Raw genomic sequence first — 13978 nt, 5'->3', positions numbered from 1 at the left:
TTGATGGTGATGGTGATGAAGGTGACGATGATTATGATGGTGATGACAGTGACATTAAAGGTGATGGTGACTGGTGATGATGGTGGTGGTGATGGGGGTGATGGTGGTGGTGGTGATGATGACAGTGGTGGTGATGGTGCTGGTGATGGGGGTGATGATGGTGATGATGATGATGGTGATATTGAAGGTGATGATGGTGACAGTGATGATGATGGTGATGACAGTGACATTAAAGGTGATGATAACAGTGGTGACGATGGTGCTGGTGTTGGGGGTGATGATGGTGATGATGATGATGGTGATATTGAAGGTGATGATGGTGACAGTGATGATGATGGTGATGACAGTGACATTAAAGGTGATGATGACAGTGGTGATGATGGTGGTGGTGATGGTGCTGGTGATGGGGGTGATGATGGTGATGATGATGATGATGGTGATATTGAAGGTGATTATGGTGACAGTGATGATGATAGTGATGACAGTGACATTAAAGGAGATGATGGTGGTATTGATGGGGGTGATGATGGGGGTGATGATGGTGGTGATGATGATATAGGTGATGATGGTAATGATGGTAATGATGATGGTAATGATGATGATATTGAAGGTGATGACAGTGATGATGCTGATGATGTTGATCATGATGGTGATAATGGTGATGATGATATTAAAGGTGGTGATGACAGTGATGATGGTGATGATGTTGATCATGATGGTGATGATGGTGAGGATGAGGATGATGATGTTGTTTTTGATGACACAGATGATGGTCACAGCCACACATGCTAATAGGAACAAGCAGAGATGACATCGGATGTCTGTCGTCAGGAGGCCTTCCTTGGGTGCAGCCCAAATTGTTTTCTCTGACAGTGACTTCTGCTTCCTCACAATTCCAACAGAATTAGTAACTGGATTCCCAAATCTTCCAGAAATTTTTCTAAGAGTCAAAACAAAACCCAGGAGAGCATGAGGCTGGCAATGAGGGAGCTGGGGTTCCTGTACACTCAGGCAGGCCATCTTCCATGTGGGACATGCAGACCCCTCCATTGGACCCACCCAGTTGCCCACCCGACCAGGTCCTCTTCCCCTCTTGCTCAACCTCCAGCTCATGTGTCACTGCCCGAGGACGTTTCTTCCACCCTCTGGCCATCGAAGTGGGTGGGATCTTCATGACACCCTGTGTCTTCCTTGAAAGCACTTAAGTAGCTCATGATTCCATGTCAATTAAGTGGTTATTTGATCCATGTTTGGCTTCTTTATAAGCTCTCTGAGGGCGAGGCCTCCAGGCCTCATACTGATCACCTGCCCCCATCCCTGGGGCAGCAGGTGGCCCATGGAACATAGTTCAACAAATGACTTTGAGTGAAAACAAAGGCATTGGGTGTGGTGACCCCAGAGTCCTCCCATTCCAGACAACTCTGGTCCATCCGTGAGAAGCTTGTACCCACCACCCAGTGCTAAGCCCAGACCTCCCCCTGTTCAGTGATCCTCAGCATCACTCCCTGTGGAGTTGCAATCAGGTCTCCTGGTCGTTTCTGTTGCTTTCCCACAGGTTGGTAGGAACCGTTGAATCTGAATAGTTGGGGCGTGAATGTGCCTTTGTAGCTGCCAGCCAAGAAGCTCTAGGTCCACTCTGAACAATGAAATCCAACAATATCAGCAGAGACCTCTGAGTTGGGGTCTTCAGTGGTTTCTCCCCGCCACCCGCCCCTTTATGCCAGGTGACCTGGATCTGCTTCAGACACATCTGCACGTGCGGTTCGGCCCTCAGGTCTCACAGTCCTCTTTTCTGGGATCCAACTCATGGAGTCATTGCCACCCCGCCCCCACAACCTGCCGTCACCCCCAGGGCCCTCACAAACCATCTCCTCACTGGAGTGTGGCTGGATGAAAGGATCCTGACCTGATGAATCAAAAGAGCCGCTCTGCCCTTGCCACGCATCATCTGGGCCAAGCATCACCTATAGCCGACACCTCCAGGCCAGTGTCAACATGGTCTTGAAGGAAGATGCCGGGGCTGGTTTCCATAATCGACGGTTCCTCTCAATCTTCTAAGGGAAAACACCATGCTTTGCGTACTCAGACCCTCTACCTCTTCCCTTCTCCTGGAAGTCTGAAGTTGTCCTCAGCAGGAAGGCAGACAGTGGTCTGGGCCTCACGGCAGCGTGGAGGGAGAAAAGGAAAGGCAGTGCATGCAGCTCAGCTTCTTCTCCATCCTCACCTGATTGCAGCATCCAGCGAAGCTGCTCCTTTGAGTCCCATCTCCCTGGAAAGCTTGCGGCTGGGCTTCCTGGTGTGGGGATGGGGGTGGGCAGGTCATCCCTCACGAGGAGGCCACCCACACGAGCTGCAGATGAGACTGGACTCCCAGGTTGTACACTGTGTGCCAGATGGAGCTGTCTGCTCCATGTTCCTGCTGTCACCCTAAGTCCACCTGTGTTTGTCAGGTCTCACGTCCTTATTTGGGGCCAAGAGCACATACTCACCATGGGCGTGGCCCTTAGCGATCTCGTGTGATCGTGTCCACGGGGCCCTTAGTGGTGTCCTGTCCTCGAGGTGCTTCCAGGCTCGTCTGGATCCATGCCTCCTCAGGGACCCTGTTCATTGTCCCATCTGAGGAAAGCACTGGGGTGCAGAGATGTCGCTGAGTTCTCCAGGTTGGATTGGGAGCAGGAGGAGCCTGTTGCGGGGATAGCTATGAGCCGGTTCCTAGGAGAAGCTGTTGAGACTTAGGTCTTGACAGCCAGTTATGTGCGGGGGTGCTGCAGAGAGTGGCGCTGAGAGAGGGGCCCTGGTAACACCTGTACACCCCTTCTTGGCTGCTGCCAGCAGTGGGTGGACAGGGGCTCGAAGCCTTTGCTAGACTGGCCTCAGAGGCAGTGGGGCCCCCTGGAAGCAGGGCGAGGCCCTGCCTTCCCAGAGCATGTCATGAGTGTGTGCTATTGCTTCACTGATGCGGGTCTTTGACACTGAGGGGCAGGGCCAGGGCACATGGAGGCACTGGGCACAGTCGTGCAGCCCCAGCCTGGAGTCAGGCCACCAGCACTGAGCCCTGTGCCGCTCCACCAGCTGTGATGCCTAACCTCTCTGGAACTCACTCTTCTCCTCTGTAAGGTAGTTACTGACAGTACCTACTTCCCTGGTTGTGCCAGGGGGGTTGGGGTCGTCTTCCTGCCCCAGCAAGTCTTCATGCCACATCGATGAGGGCTGGGGGCTTCGGTGCCCTGGAGTCACTCCTCATCCACTGGCTGAATCCCCACCAAGGCTCCTCCTCCATGAGCTCATCCAGTCACTGCTTGCATCCCTCGGGGATGGGAGGCTCACTGCCTCTCAGAGCATCCTGCTTCGCCTTAGGTCTGTTTCTTGGACAGTCTGTTTGTGTTGAACCTGAATCTTCCTGGTTTGCCCTGGCTCCAGTCCTGTGGTCATGCTGAATGCCACCACTGTCCTTCAAAATAGCAGGTTAAATCCTATGAAGGTCATTGACAGCCCCCCTCTGTGCCTGTGTGCTTCCCACTCCACGGGTCTCGTCTTTTCCCGATGACACCCCTCGGTGTCTCTGGAAGATACGTGAATGAACGGCATGACTTCTCATAGCAGCCTGTGCACTGAGTCCCTGCTGCATGCCGAGGGGCACAGATGAGAGGACGGGCGGCTGGGACTGTGCATCAGGCAGGGAGAAGCATCCACGGGGGGAAGGACACTTGCAGACATGGGGAGGCTGCAGCTGGAGAGTGCGTTGTGGGCCAGAGTCAGGGGCCATCACCTGGAGAACGTGGGTGGCAGCGCATCAGAAGACTGGACACTGTGCGCTTGTGCTTTGAAACGAGCATCCCAGCTGCGACGTGGAGACAGCGAGCTGAGTGACCGACCCAGCGGCCACAGTGTCCAGTAATGCACTCCAAGAGGCTGGGAGTGCCTCCCTCCGGGGGTGGGACCACGGATGAGTTCTTTTTTCGTCCCCCTTCCTCGTGTTTTCTCATTTCTCTATAATAAGCATTTCCCATCTCCTTCATGATGAACATGGATTATTTATGTAGTAACAGTTACTTACACTTTCTAAAGTCCTGCAAAAGCGAACTGGCAGGACTTGGTATGGTTGGAGGCCCAGGTCTGATCTTGGTGCTTGGGGAGGGAGGTGCCCACCACTCTGACAGGGATGGGTGGGAGCAAAGCATCGGTCAGGAATTCTACAGCTCCGATGGTGGCCGGAAACACAGGCATGACTTCCTCTGGGCATCTTCACAGCCAGGCCTGCAGGCCCTGGGGGCTCGCCTGTCCATTTGAAGAGCTCCCTGTGCCAGACTCGGTGACAGCAAAGCCCCCAGAGCTTGGTGATGGCAGCAGCAGCCTGCACTTGGCTGTCTCAGGCCACATGTGCTCAGCATCAAGCAAAGTCTCAGCGATAAAGGGCCAGGAGAGTCCACAAGTCCCCATGTTCACAAAACTCAGCCCAACGTGGGAGGGGGTATCAATGTTTAAAAGCCACTTAATGAACATGTGACTGCAAATGGAGACTCAGCTCTGAAGGAAAGGAGTGGTTTCCAACAAGACCTAGAAGAAAGGGGGTGGGCCTTGGGCCGAGAGCAGAAGGATAAGCTGAGGGAGTTACGGAAAAGCGTCCAGGCTGAGCGAACAGTGCAGACGATGGGGCGGGAGGAAAGATGGCAGGTCTGAGTCTGAAAGAAGCACTGTTGGATCAGGAGTCCAGAGAGGGAGGGGCCTTGGAGGGCAGGAGGACCCTCCCCATCCTGTGTCCCCCTCTTCTCTGCCACGTTCCCTTCGTGGCCTGGACAGCCTCCTCTAGGGATGCCCCCAGCAGTCACCCTGAAAGCCAGCGTGCAGCTCGGCTGTCAGCTTCCTCTGAGGCTCTGCACACCTGGCCGCAGTGTGTACAACCTGCTAATTAACAGAATCCCTTGGATCGGAAAGCATCATGTTCTACGGGGAGGCTGCGAAGCCCTCTCATTAATTCGCAGGTGAAATTATTCTGGCTTTTCTCTTGCTTTGCTTCCTCTCCCCAGCTCGCTAATGGCTGGGGTGAGTCCTCCCAATTAGACTTGTGAACCCCTCTTCTCCAGGTCATGAAGCCTCAGGGACCCCCTCAGGGCACAGGGAGGGAGTGCCCAGCCTTCGGGCACCAGTGCCAAGGGCAGTGGGGGCAGAGGGGTGACACCCCCAGTGCAGGAGAGGAGGAAGTTTATTCCTGGCTGGTGGATGGGTCTGAGACTAAGTGCCCTGTGGGGGATGACTCAGAGGTGGGGGTCCTAGCGTCTGTGTGACCCTCCACACAAACAGCCTGGACAAGAGGCAGGGAGCCAGCCCTTCCCCCACTTCTGTCCTGGATGTGGAGATGGTGTCCCCCTGTTGACAGAAGGCCTCCTGGCACCTGGAGGAGGTCTGGGGGGCTTGCCGGCAACCACATTTACAAATGAACATGTGCAGCCTCTTCTCTGAACGAGGAACATTCGGGGATGATTTTACGGTTCAGCTTATAAGCAAGGGGTCCTTCTTCCTGTAAGACAGCAGCATAGGCCTGAAACCCCTGGGCGCTGACAAGACCTGTTGTGAAAGAAGCTTTTTACTTACTCTTTTTTCCCTGAAAGGATCAGGGGACTTCAGAACCCATTTGTTGAGGTGACGCATGCAAACCAGAACTCCCCCTCTAACTACACTGAAATGCGCCAAGACAACTCCACCTCCGTCATTAGGATCGCTCTCCTCCTCCCCAGCTGAGAGGCCCTTAGAAGGACAGGGTCTGCCCATCCCGCCCTTTGGACATGGCTCCCGGGGAGGTTTGTAGTCAGGCCCACCTGGATCCACTCCCGCACCCCATCCAGGTGTCACTCTGACTGTGCAACCTGGAGCCTCGGTTTCCTCACCTGAAACTGGGCGGCGAGACTCTCATGGGAGGTGAGGCTGAGCAAATGGCCTGAGCTGCGGGCAGCGGGGTTGACAGCAGGAGCTTTGTCGTTGCAGGTCTCCAGGTGGTCTTGAATTCCATCATCAAGGCCATGGTGCCCCTGCTGCACATCGCCCTGCTCGTGCTGTTCGTCATCATCATCTATGCCATCATCGGCCTGGAGCTCTTCATGGGCAAGATGCATAAGACCTGCTACAACCAGGAGGGCATTGCAGGTAAGGCAGGAGCCATCCTTCCCGGCCGCTGGGGAGCCTTGCCTTCCGGCATCCGCATTTCCTCTGCCAAGAGAGGCAGGAATTTTATTTTATCTCTAGGGTCTAACGTCTGTGTTTACTAAAATGAGTCTTTGTTAAAATAGCTAAACATAAGCTTTGTCCAGCTCTGCTGTGTGTGTGTGTGTGTGTGTGTGTGTGAGTCACTTCAGTCGTGTCCAATTCTTTGAGAACCCATGGACTGAAGCCCGTCAGGCTCCTCTATCCGTGGAATTCTCCAGGCAAGAACACTGGAGTGAATAACCATTTCCTTTTCCAAGGCATCTTTCCGACCCTGGGATCGAACCCATGTCTCCTGCATTGCAGGCAGATTCTTATCCATCTGAGCCACCAGGGAAGCCCTGTCTGGCACTGATAAGCACTCTCTAAACAAGGTGCTTAGCCAACGCTGAATTTGTTAAGAATCAGAGCTTAGCTGGTGACTCTGTGTCCCCTCGTGTGGCTTATCATCAACGGTGCCCCTGGGAGGAAGCCCCGCTCAGCCGGTAGGCTCACAGCCGTGCGTCCTTCTCACCTCTAGGGTGGCCTGGCTCCTCTGCCTCAGTGTTTCTGCTTCCCGTCCGGGGGCCCCCAGTCCAGGTGAGGAAGACGGCCTGTGACAAAACTCCTTTCCTCCGGGAGGTGTGGCTATCCACGTCCCTCCCCTAAGCCAGTGCATTTAACAAGCCATTCTGCTCACTGAGTTCCCCCCTGGTAGGACTGGAGTTTGGGCTGGACAGACACCCCACAGACTGCGGTCTTTAGCTCCTAACATCTCAGCTGGACTTAAAAAAAAAAATTTAAATAGAAATTGACAAGGCTTTTAAACAGACAAAGTAGTTTAGCACAAAAAGCTTATTTAAAACAATATACTCCGCAAAGGAGTGAGCCGTGTTCAATATATGTGACTTTTTTCAAACAAGATCTTTAGTCTTAGTTTTTTGGCGTCTTGGAGAAGAAAGGGGAGCATCCTCTGAAGCCTTGAAGGACCCTCTGTCCCCTCCATGTCCATCACTTCTCACTCCCCTCGACCCAGGCAGTAAACTAAACCCAAGCCCCTTGTCCTGGGGTGTGGAGGAGACATTCAGTGGAGGGAGTAACATGAATTATTCAGAAACCAAAGCAGACCACCTGACCTGTGTGGTCTGGTCAGCTTGGACCCCTGATTTGTGTGGTCTGGTTCGGCTTGGACCCCTGATCTATGTGGTCTTGCTAAGTCGCTTTAGTCATGTCCGACTCTGTGTGACCCCATAGACAGCAGCCCATGAGGCTGCCCCGTCCCTGGGATTTTCCAGGCAAGAGTGCTGGAGTGGGGTGCCATTGCCTTCTCCGCTATGTGGTCTAGTTTGACTTAATAGATCAACTGGGTCTTTGTACCCGCCACAGTTGAAACAAAACCCCCAAACTGTGTCAGAGATTCACACAATTGTTTTCTTGATGGTGAGTCTAAGAGGAGACCGTTTTTTCACTGTAGAGAGCATTTCTTGGGTCATAATTATATAAAATAAACTGTCATTTAAAAAAAAAAAAAAGCTCTTTTAAAATGGAAGGAATTGGGTCTTGACTTTAGCTAAAATTCTGAGATTTTCAGCCTTGCTTAAAGAAATACCCAATATCACAGTGAGTAATGTTCTCCCCCTTTAATTCAAAGCCTTCTTTTTTGGGGGCTCCATCTGTAGCTGCCCTGAACCAATACATTTACACTGACTGTGCAGCTTCCTTAGGGCTCATCCTAAGATCTGCCTGAGAGCGAGTGTAGGACATATAACGTTCATGCCATCATATTAAAATGGTCATGACCTGTCTGACCCAGACTTCTCAGGCCGGCGTAGGGATGTCAGGTTTAGAAGACCCCATCAACTGGGCGATGGGCCATGATTGGGCTCACCTGAGCACCAAGGGGGCAGGAGCATGGTTAGATTCCCATTGAGCAACCCGCTCCCACACGGCTGTGCTCCCTGAGCTGAGAGAGACACTCATACACACCCCCACCTCGAGGAGGCTTCTGCCCCGAACGATGGGGAGCAGCCAAGGCTGGTTTCCCGCAGGCGGCAAGATCCTGTGGGGCTGCGCCAGCACCGCCTGGAAGCCTCTGACTTTGTGGTCAGGCCGTCAGTGGTCTCAAATGGCCAGTAAATGGTGGGTGTGTTGGCCCAGGCCACGGGGCTCCTCTGTGCTGGATGGGACGGCCGTAGGCCTGACGAGCCCTCCAGTGGACCCTCTGTTCTCAGGGGACGGCAGGACTGGCCTGGCCAGGTGGATGGCCAGTCTGGAAACACACTGCTGTCCATCCCTGAGGGCAAACAGACCAGGAAATGTGCCTGCTTCCTCCCAGAAAATGCCCAGATTATTTATCTAATGTTTTATCTCCCCTGCCATCAGGTTCAGAAGAGAATCAGTCCCCACTGCAGAAATACAGTCAGCCAGGGAGCCCAAGGACAGACCCCAGGGACATGCTCCCAAGGGAAGAGCCCTGCCAGCCACACAGGAAGGGGACCTCGTTGTGCGTGGAGCCAGCCCCCCATGGGGAGGGCGCCCAGGACACTGGCTGCAGAGCCAATTCACCCAGTGCCCTGCACCTAATCCTGGGCTGGTCCAGGGACCCTCATCCCACAGTGGTGGGGGCTCCTTCCACCCACTCGGTGACCAGCGCTGACAAGGAGGGACACATACAGGAACCCAGACACACTCAGCACAGCCAGAGGGGGGAGGGCCCAAGCCCGAAACCTCTGACCCCCGAGGGTGGAGGGCCCAAGCCCGCAACCTTTGACCCCCGAGGGTGGAGGGCCCAAGCCCGCAACCTCTGACCCCCGAGGGTGGAGGGCCCAAGCCCGCAACCTTTGACCCCCGAGGGTGGAGGGCCCAAGCCCGCAACCTCTGACCCCAGTCCCCCTTTGCTTTGGAGACACTGGCATCACCTTTGGAAGGGGTGTCTTTTTTTAATTTTAGACTTTGGGTTGAATTCCTGAATTTCTCTGCAAATTGAGATTATGCTAAAGTGCCTGAGTGTCCTTATCTTGGTTTTCTTTTTTTTTTTTTAAGTATTTATTTATTTATTTAAAGTATTTATTTATTTGACTGAGCCAGGTCTTAGATGCAGCATGTGGGATCTAGTTCCCTGGCCAGGGAATGAACCTGGGCCCCCTGCTTGGGAGCTGAGAGTCTTAGCCACTGGACCACCAGGGAAGACCCTGTCTTGGTTTTCTTAAGGGATTTTACATCCAGTGATTTTTTTACACTTGAGACAGCTTTGTGAGCGTGTAGACGTGAGGAAACCTTGGGTGTCGAATCCACACCAGAAAGCTCTGGGCTGCCGGTGGACTGCTGTTCCGCCCCTGGGCTGCCCCTTCCAGTCCCTGAAGACGCAGCCTTTGGAGACACACGTTCCCTGATTCTGGAGGCATCTGCAAGGCGCCTTCCTTGTTCCTCAACAGACACATCACCATATGTCCATCCTTTTTGTCTCTGGTTGTCCCATCTGTTTAGTGGCGCTCGAGCCAGGTCACTCTGAATCGCTCTCCCAAGCGCAATAATTACCCCTGAGACTGGAAGAGAGCTGGTTGGCCGAAACCCAGACATGAAATCACTTTCTCTCTATTCACTCCTCAGATTTGGGGCCTCAGAAAGTAACTGGTTTTGTCTTTGGTCATTTCTCCCTGGAGCCCCTTGATGGCGTTCTCCCAGAGTCCTTGCTCCTGATGGTGTTAACCACACTTCCAAAATCTCTCTCATCGTCAGCTCTATTCTTCTGCCACAGACTTAATTTGGAACTTTCCAGAATGACCCCTCCTCTCTCACTTCTGCTTTGAAGTGGGGAGCCCACATGGCTTCAGCTCTTTCTCCAACCTCACGCTCCCACCTTCCTCTCTGGGAATTCACGGCTCTGCAGAAAACCCAACACATCTTCATGTTTAGATTAATTTCCCCTCACCCTCCAGGGCACGTTGCCAGGACCTGCTGATCTGTGTGTGTTCACATTTTCCAAGTGTTCCCTTTAGTGCTTTTTATAGACACCTATTTTTACCAGATTGTTATTGCTCCTTAATTGTTCTCGAATCTTTTTTTTTTATTATTGTTCAAGACCGATTCAGGATAGCAGAGAGGCACTTGATCCTGCAGACCAACCTTCTGATTTATTTATTAATCATTTATTAATGAGATTGGTCCTCTCTCGTTTATTAATGAGATTGCATCGCCTGGACGCTGTTTTCTTTCTTAATGAGATTGCGTCCCCTGGATGCTGTTTTCTTTCCAGCATCCATTTATAAAGCCCCGAGAGCCGTGCTCCTCCCTTGAGGACACTCGGAACCCACTCTAGCAGCCTTCACCTTTTCCTCATTTCAGTTCTGAGGAATTGGAATGCAAGGAAAGCTGTCAGATCAGGGGTCCTAGTGCAAAGATTAGCAGCATCTTTACTGCACTAGAGAGCAAGACCCGAGAAAAAGAAACCCAAGTTTCCGCCTGTGGTGTTCACCTGCTCTTTTGTCTTATCTTTCATCTTCCCAGCCCTTTTGTCACAGTGACTGAACACGTCATCTCCCAGAAAGCCATCACTAGGCCAGTGGACCCAATAAAATTTACGATCTGTTTGGTTCCTGGGTTTCCAGTCCACTTACTCTCAATTTCTAGGTGCTTGTCATCCACTTTCTTATGTATTCCTTAGGTCTGAGGCTCACTTTTCAGGTTCCACCCTCTTACAGCCTCCCATTACTTAACCTGACATCCAAATTTGCAAAGACTTCAAAAGTTCAGAAGTCACCAAAACAGACTGAAGTTCCTTTCCATGAAGGGGGTCTCCTGGGGGCCAGACCCCAGGGTAGGAAATGGTGCAGACTGTCGTCCCCCGTATGATTCAGGGACCAGGGATCCCCTGGGTCGTTGCACACACACCTGACCTGGAGCACCAGGCCTGGAACAAGCCAGGAAGCTGCTCTGCTCACAGCGACCCCAGCCTGTGGAAGCTGGCCAGCCAGCTGTCCATCAGTGGGCAAGCAGATAAACCCACAGTGACCTGTACATCCGTGGAAAGGAACAGACCATGAAACAATGATGCCTCATGAAAAAATATGGACCCAAAGCCACCTAGTGTGATTCCTTCTACAGGAAATTGCAAGGCAGGCAGATCCGTAGACAGACGGCAGGTGTGACTGCCGGGGGCTGACTGCAGACGGGGCTCGGAAATTTGGGGTGGTGGAAGCATTTCCAAATGGGTTGTGGTAATGGCTGGATGGCTCTATAAATTTACTAAAAATAACTGAGCTGTCCATGCTCACTGATGACTTGTCCGGCATGTAAATTATGTTTCGATGAAGCTGTTGAAAAGAGAGAGAAAGGCAAAAAGCCAAGACGACACAGGCCAGCGTGTGTCTCCAACCGCACAGCTCAATTCACACCCCAAAGGGTCACCCTCAGTGAAGACTTAGGATTAGTATTCCTCTGCTGTCATCCTCTGGGGAGTGAAAAGCTGTAATATGAAGCCACAGACTGAGAAGCAGCCCAGCAGCCAATAGCCTCGACATGGAAGTCCTCGCCCCCAATTACTTGGATTTGCCAGAAACCAGAGAGGACCCTGGTGGCCTGGAGTCTCCGAATGAAGGACGACGAGCAAACTTTCTCTCTGGGGGCACATCCTCCCTGCCATTTGAGTTGTTTGCTAGAACAAAGGTCCGTTCTGTCTATCCCTGTTTCTTTCTACAAGCCCAAGACGATAACCTTAATTTCTCAGAGTTCTGCAAATTCCATGCCATTACCTCTTGCAACTGGGACCAAGACTCTCAGTATTTTACCAAAATGGAAATTCTCAGCTCAGCCAAGTCTAGTTCAATCCACCAATGACCTCTGCATGAAAAATAGCCTAACTCACTGATTTCCTGGCACCTCTTCCTAGAGCATGGAATTAGCCTGAGCACAGCCTGCAGCCATGGGAGATGGTAAGCTGTTTCCTGGAAACGCCAAGAGGGCTCCATACTGGGGAGCATTCTTCCCATCCCCCATGGCTACTCTGTCCTGAGTAGAGGTCCAGGCGGTTTTTCTCTCCTGAAGACACAGGAGAAAAGGGCAGGAGGCAAGATTCCACGTGTCATGACCACGAAAAATACTGCAGTGGTGGTGTTCCCTGGGGCTGGGATAATGCTCTGTGAAAGTGAAAGTGAAGTCACTCAGTCGTGTCCGACTCTTTTCGACCCCATGGACTATAGCCTACCAGGCTCCTCAGTCCATGAAATTTTCCAGGCAAGAGTACTGGAGTGGGTTGCCATTTCCTTCTCCAGGGGATCTTCCCAAACCAGGGATCAAACCCGGGTCTCCCTCACTGCAGGCAGACACTTTACCATCTGAGCCACCAGGGAAGCATAATGCTCTGTAGGGGTTACTTTTTGCCTTCAGAATTTGTTCTCCGTCCTTCATCAAGAAGGCATCCTCTGCTGTAGAGTGACCTGCATCCCTGGTGAAGCAGCATGTTACATGCTGCATGGACCTGTGGAGAGTCAGAAAGTGTCACTGGGCAGGATCTCTGGCCAATTACATGAAAGAACCTTCCCATCCCACCCCCATACTGAGGGATCCCGAGAAAATTATAATTGAAAAAGACACATGTACCCCAAAGTTCATTGCTGCACTATTTACGATAGCTAGATCATGGAAGAAATCTAGATGTCCATCAACAGATGAATAAATAAAGCAGCTGTGGTACATTTATACAATGGAATATTATTCAACCATAAAATGGAATGCACTTGAGTCAGTTCTAATGAGGTGGATGAACCTAGAGCTAATTCTACAGAGTGAAGTCAGAAAGAGGAAGACAAATATCATATATTAACATATATCTATATGGGATCTATAAAGATGGCTCCAATGAACCTATTTGCAGGGCAGCTGTGGAAATGCCGACATAGAGACAGACTTGTGGATACAGGGGAGGAAGGAGAGGGCAGGACAAATGGAGAGAGTAGCATGTAAACATAGACACTGCTGCTGCTAAGTCGCTTCAGTCGTGTCCGACTCTGTGCGACCCCATAGACAGCAGCCCACCAGGCTTCCCCGTCCCTGGGATTCTCTAGGCAAGAACACTGGAGTGGGTTGCCATTTCCTTCTCCAATGCATGAGACTAGCATATGTAAAATAGATGGCCTGTGGGAATTTGCCGTGTGACACAGGGAGCTCAAACTGGGGCTATGACAACTTAGAGTGGTGGTATGGGGTGGCCGGTGGGAGGGAGGTTCAAGAGGGAGGGGACATACGTATGCCTATGGCTGATTCATCTTGATATATGGCAGAAAACAATACAATATTTTAAAGCAATTATCCTTCAATTAAAAATAAATAAAAAATTTTAAAAACATACTGGGCAGGTGGGATGAATTGGGAAATTGGGAATGATTGACATGTACACTATTACTACTATGTATATAATAGATAACTAATGAGAACTTAGTGCTCTGTGGTGATGTTTATGGGAAGGAATCCCAAAAAGGTATGTATGTATACCTATGGCTGACTGGAGAAGGAAATGGCAGCCCACTCCAGTGTTCTTGCCTGGAGAATCCCAGGGACGGGGAAGCCTGGTGGGCTGCTGTCTATGGGGTCGCACAGAGTCGGACACGACTGAAGCGACTTAGCAGTAGCAACATAGCTCATTCACTTTGCTGAACAGCAGAAATTAACGTAGCAGTGTAAAGCAACTATACCCTAATAAAAATTGTTGGGTTGGCCAAAAATTTCCATAATATCCTACTGGAAAACCTGAGCGATCTTTCTGGTCTACCCAATAATTTTTTGAAAAAACCCACAATGCCCTCAC

At 51.6% G+C, this 13978-nt stretch overlaps 1 protein-coding gene across 25 annotated transcripts in view; it reads left to right on the top strand.

The window, feature by feature from the left end:
- CACNA1C (calcium voltage-gated channel subunit alpha1 C) overlaps positions 1-13978 on the top strand; it is a 391155-nt gene that overhangs the window by 260303 nt on the left and 116874 nt on the right. For all 25 annotated transcript variants that reach the window (XM_027540909.1, XM_027540907.1, XM_027540916.1 and 22 more), the window contains exon 6: positions 5983-6141. In XM_027540909.1, coding sequence (XP_027396710.1) covers positions 5983-6141 — 159 coding nt within the window. The remainder of the gene's footprint in view (positions 1-5982; positions 6142-13978) is intronic.

Source organism: Bos indicus x Bos taurus, chromosome 5, assembly GCF_003369695.1.
Source record: "Bos indicus x Bos taurus breed Angus x Brahman F1 hybrid chromosome 5, Bos_hybrid_MaternalHap_v2.0, whole genome shotgun sequence".
NCBI classification, from domain to species: Eukaryota; Metazoa; Chordata; class Mammalia; order Artiodactyla; family Bovidae; genus Bos; species Bos indicus x Bos taurus.
This window is presented reverse-complemented; position numbering and strand designations above follow the sequence as displayed.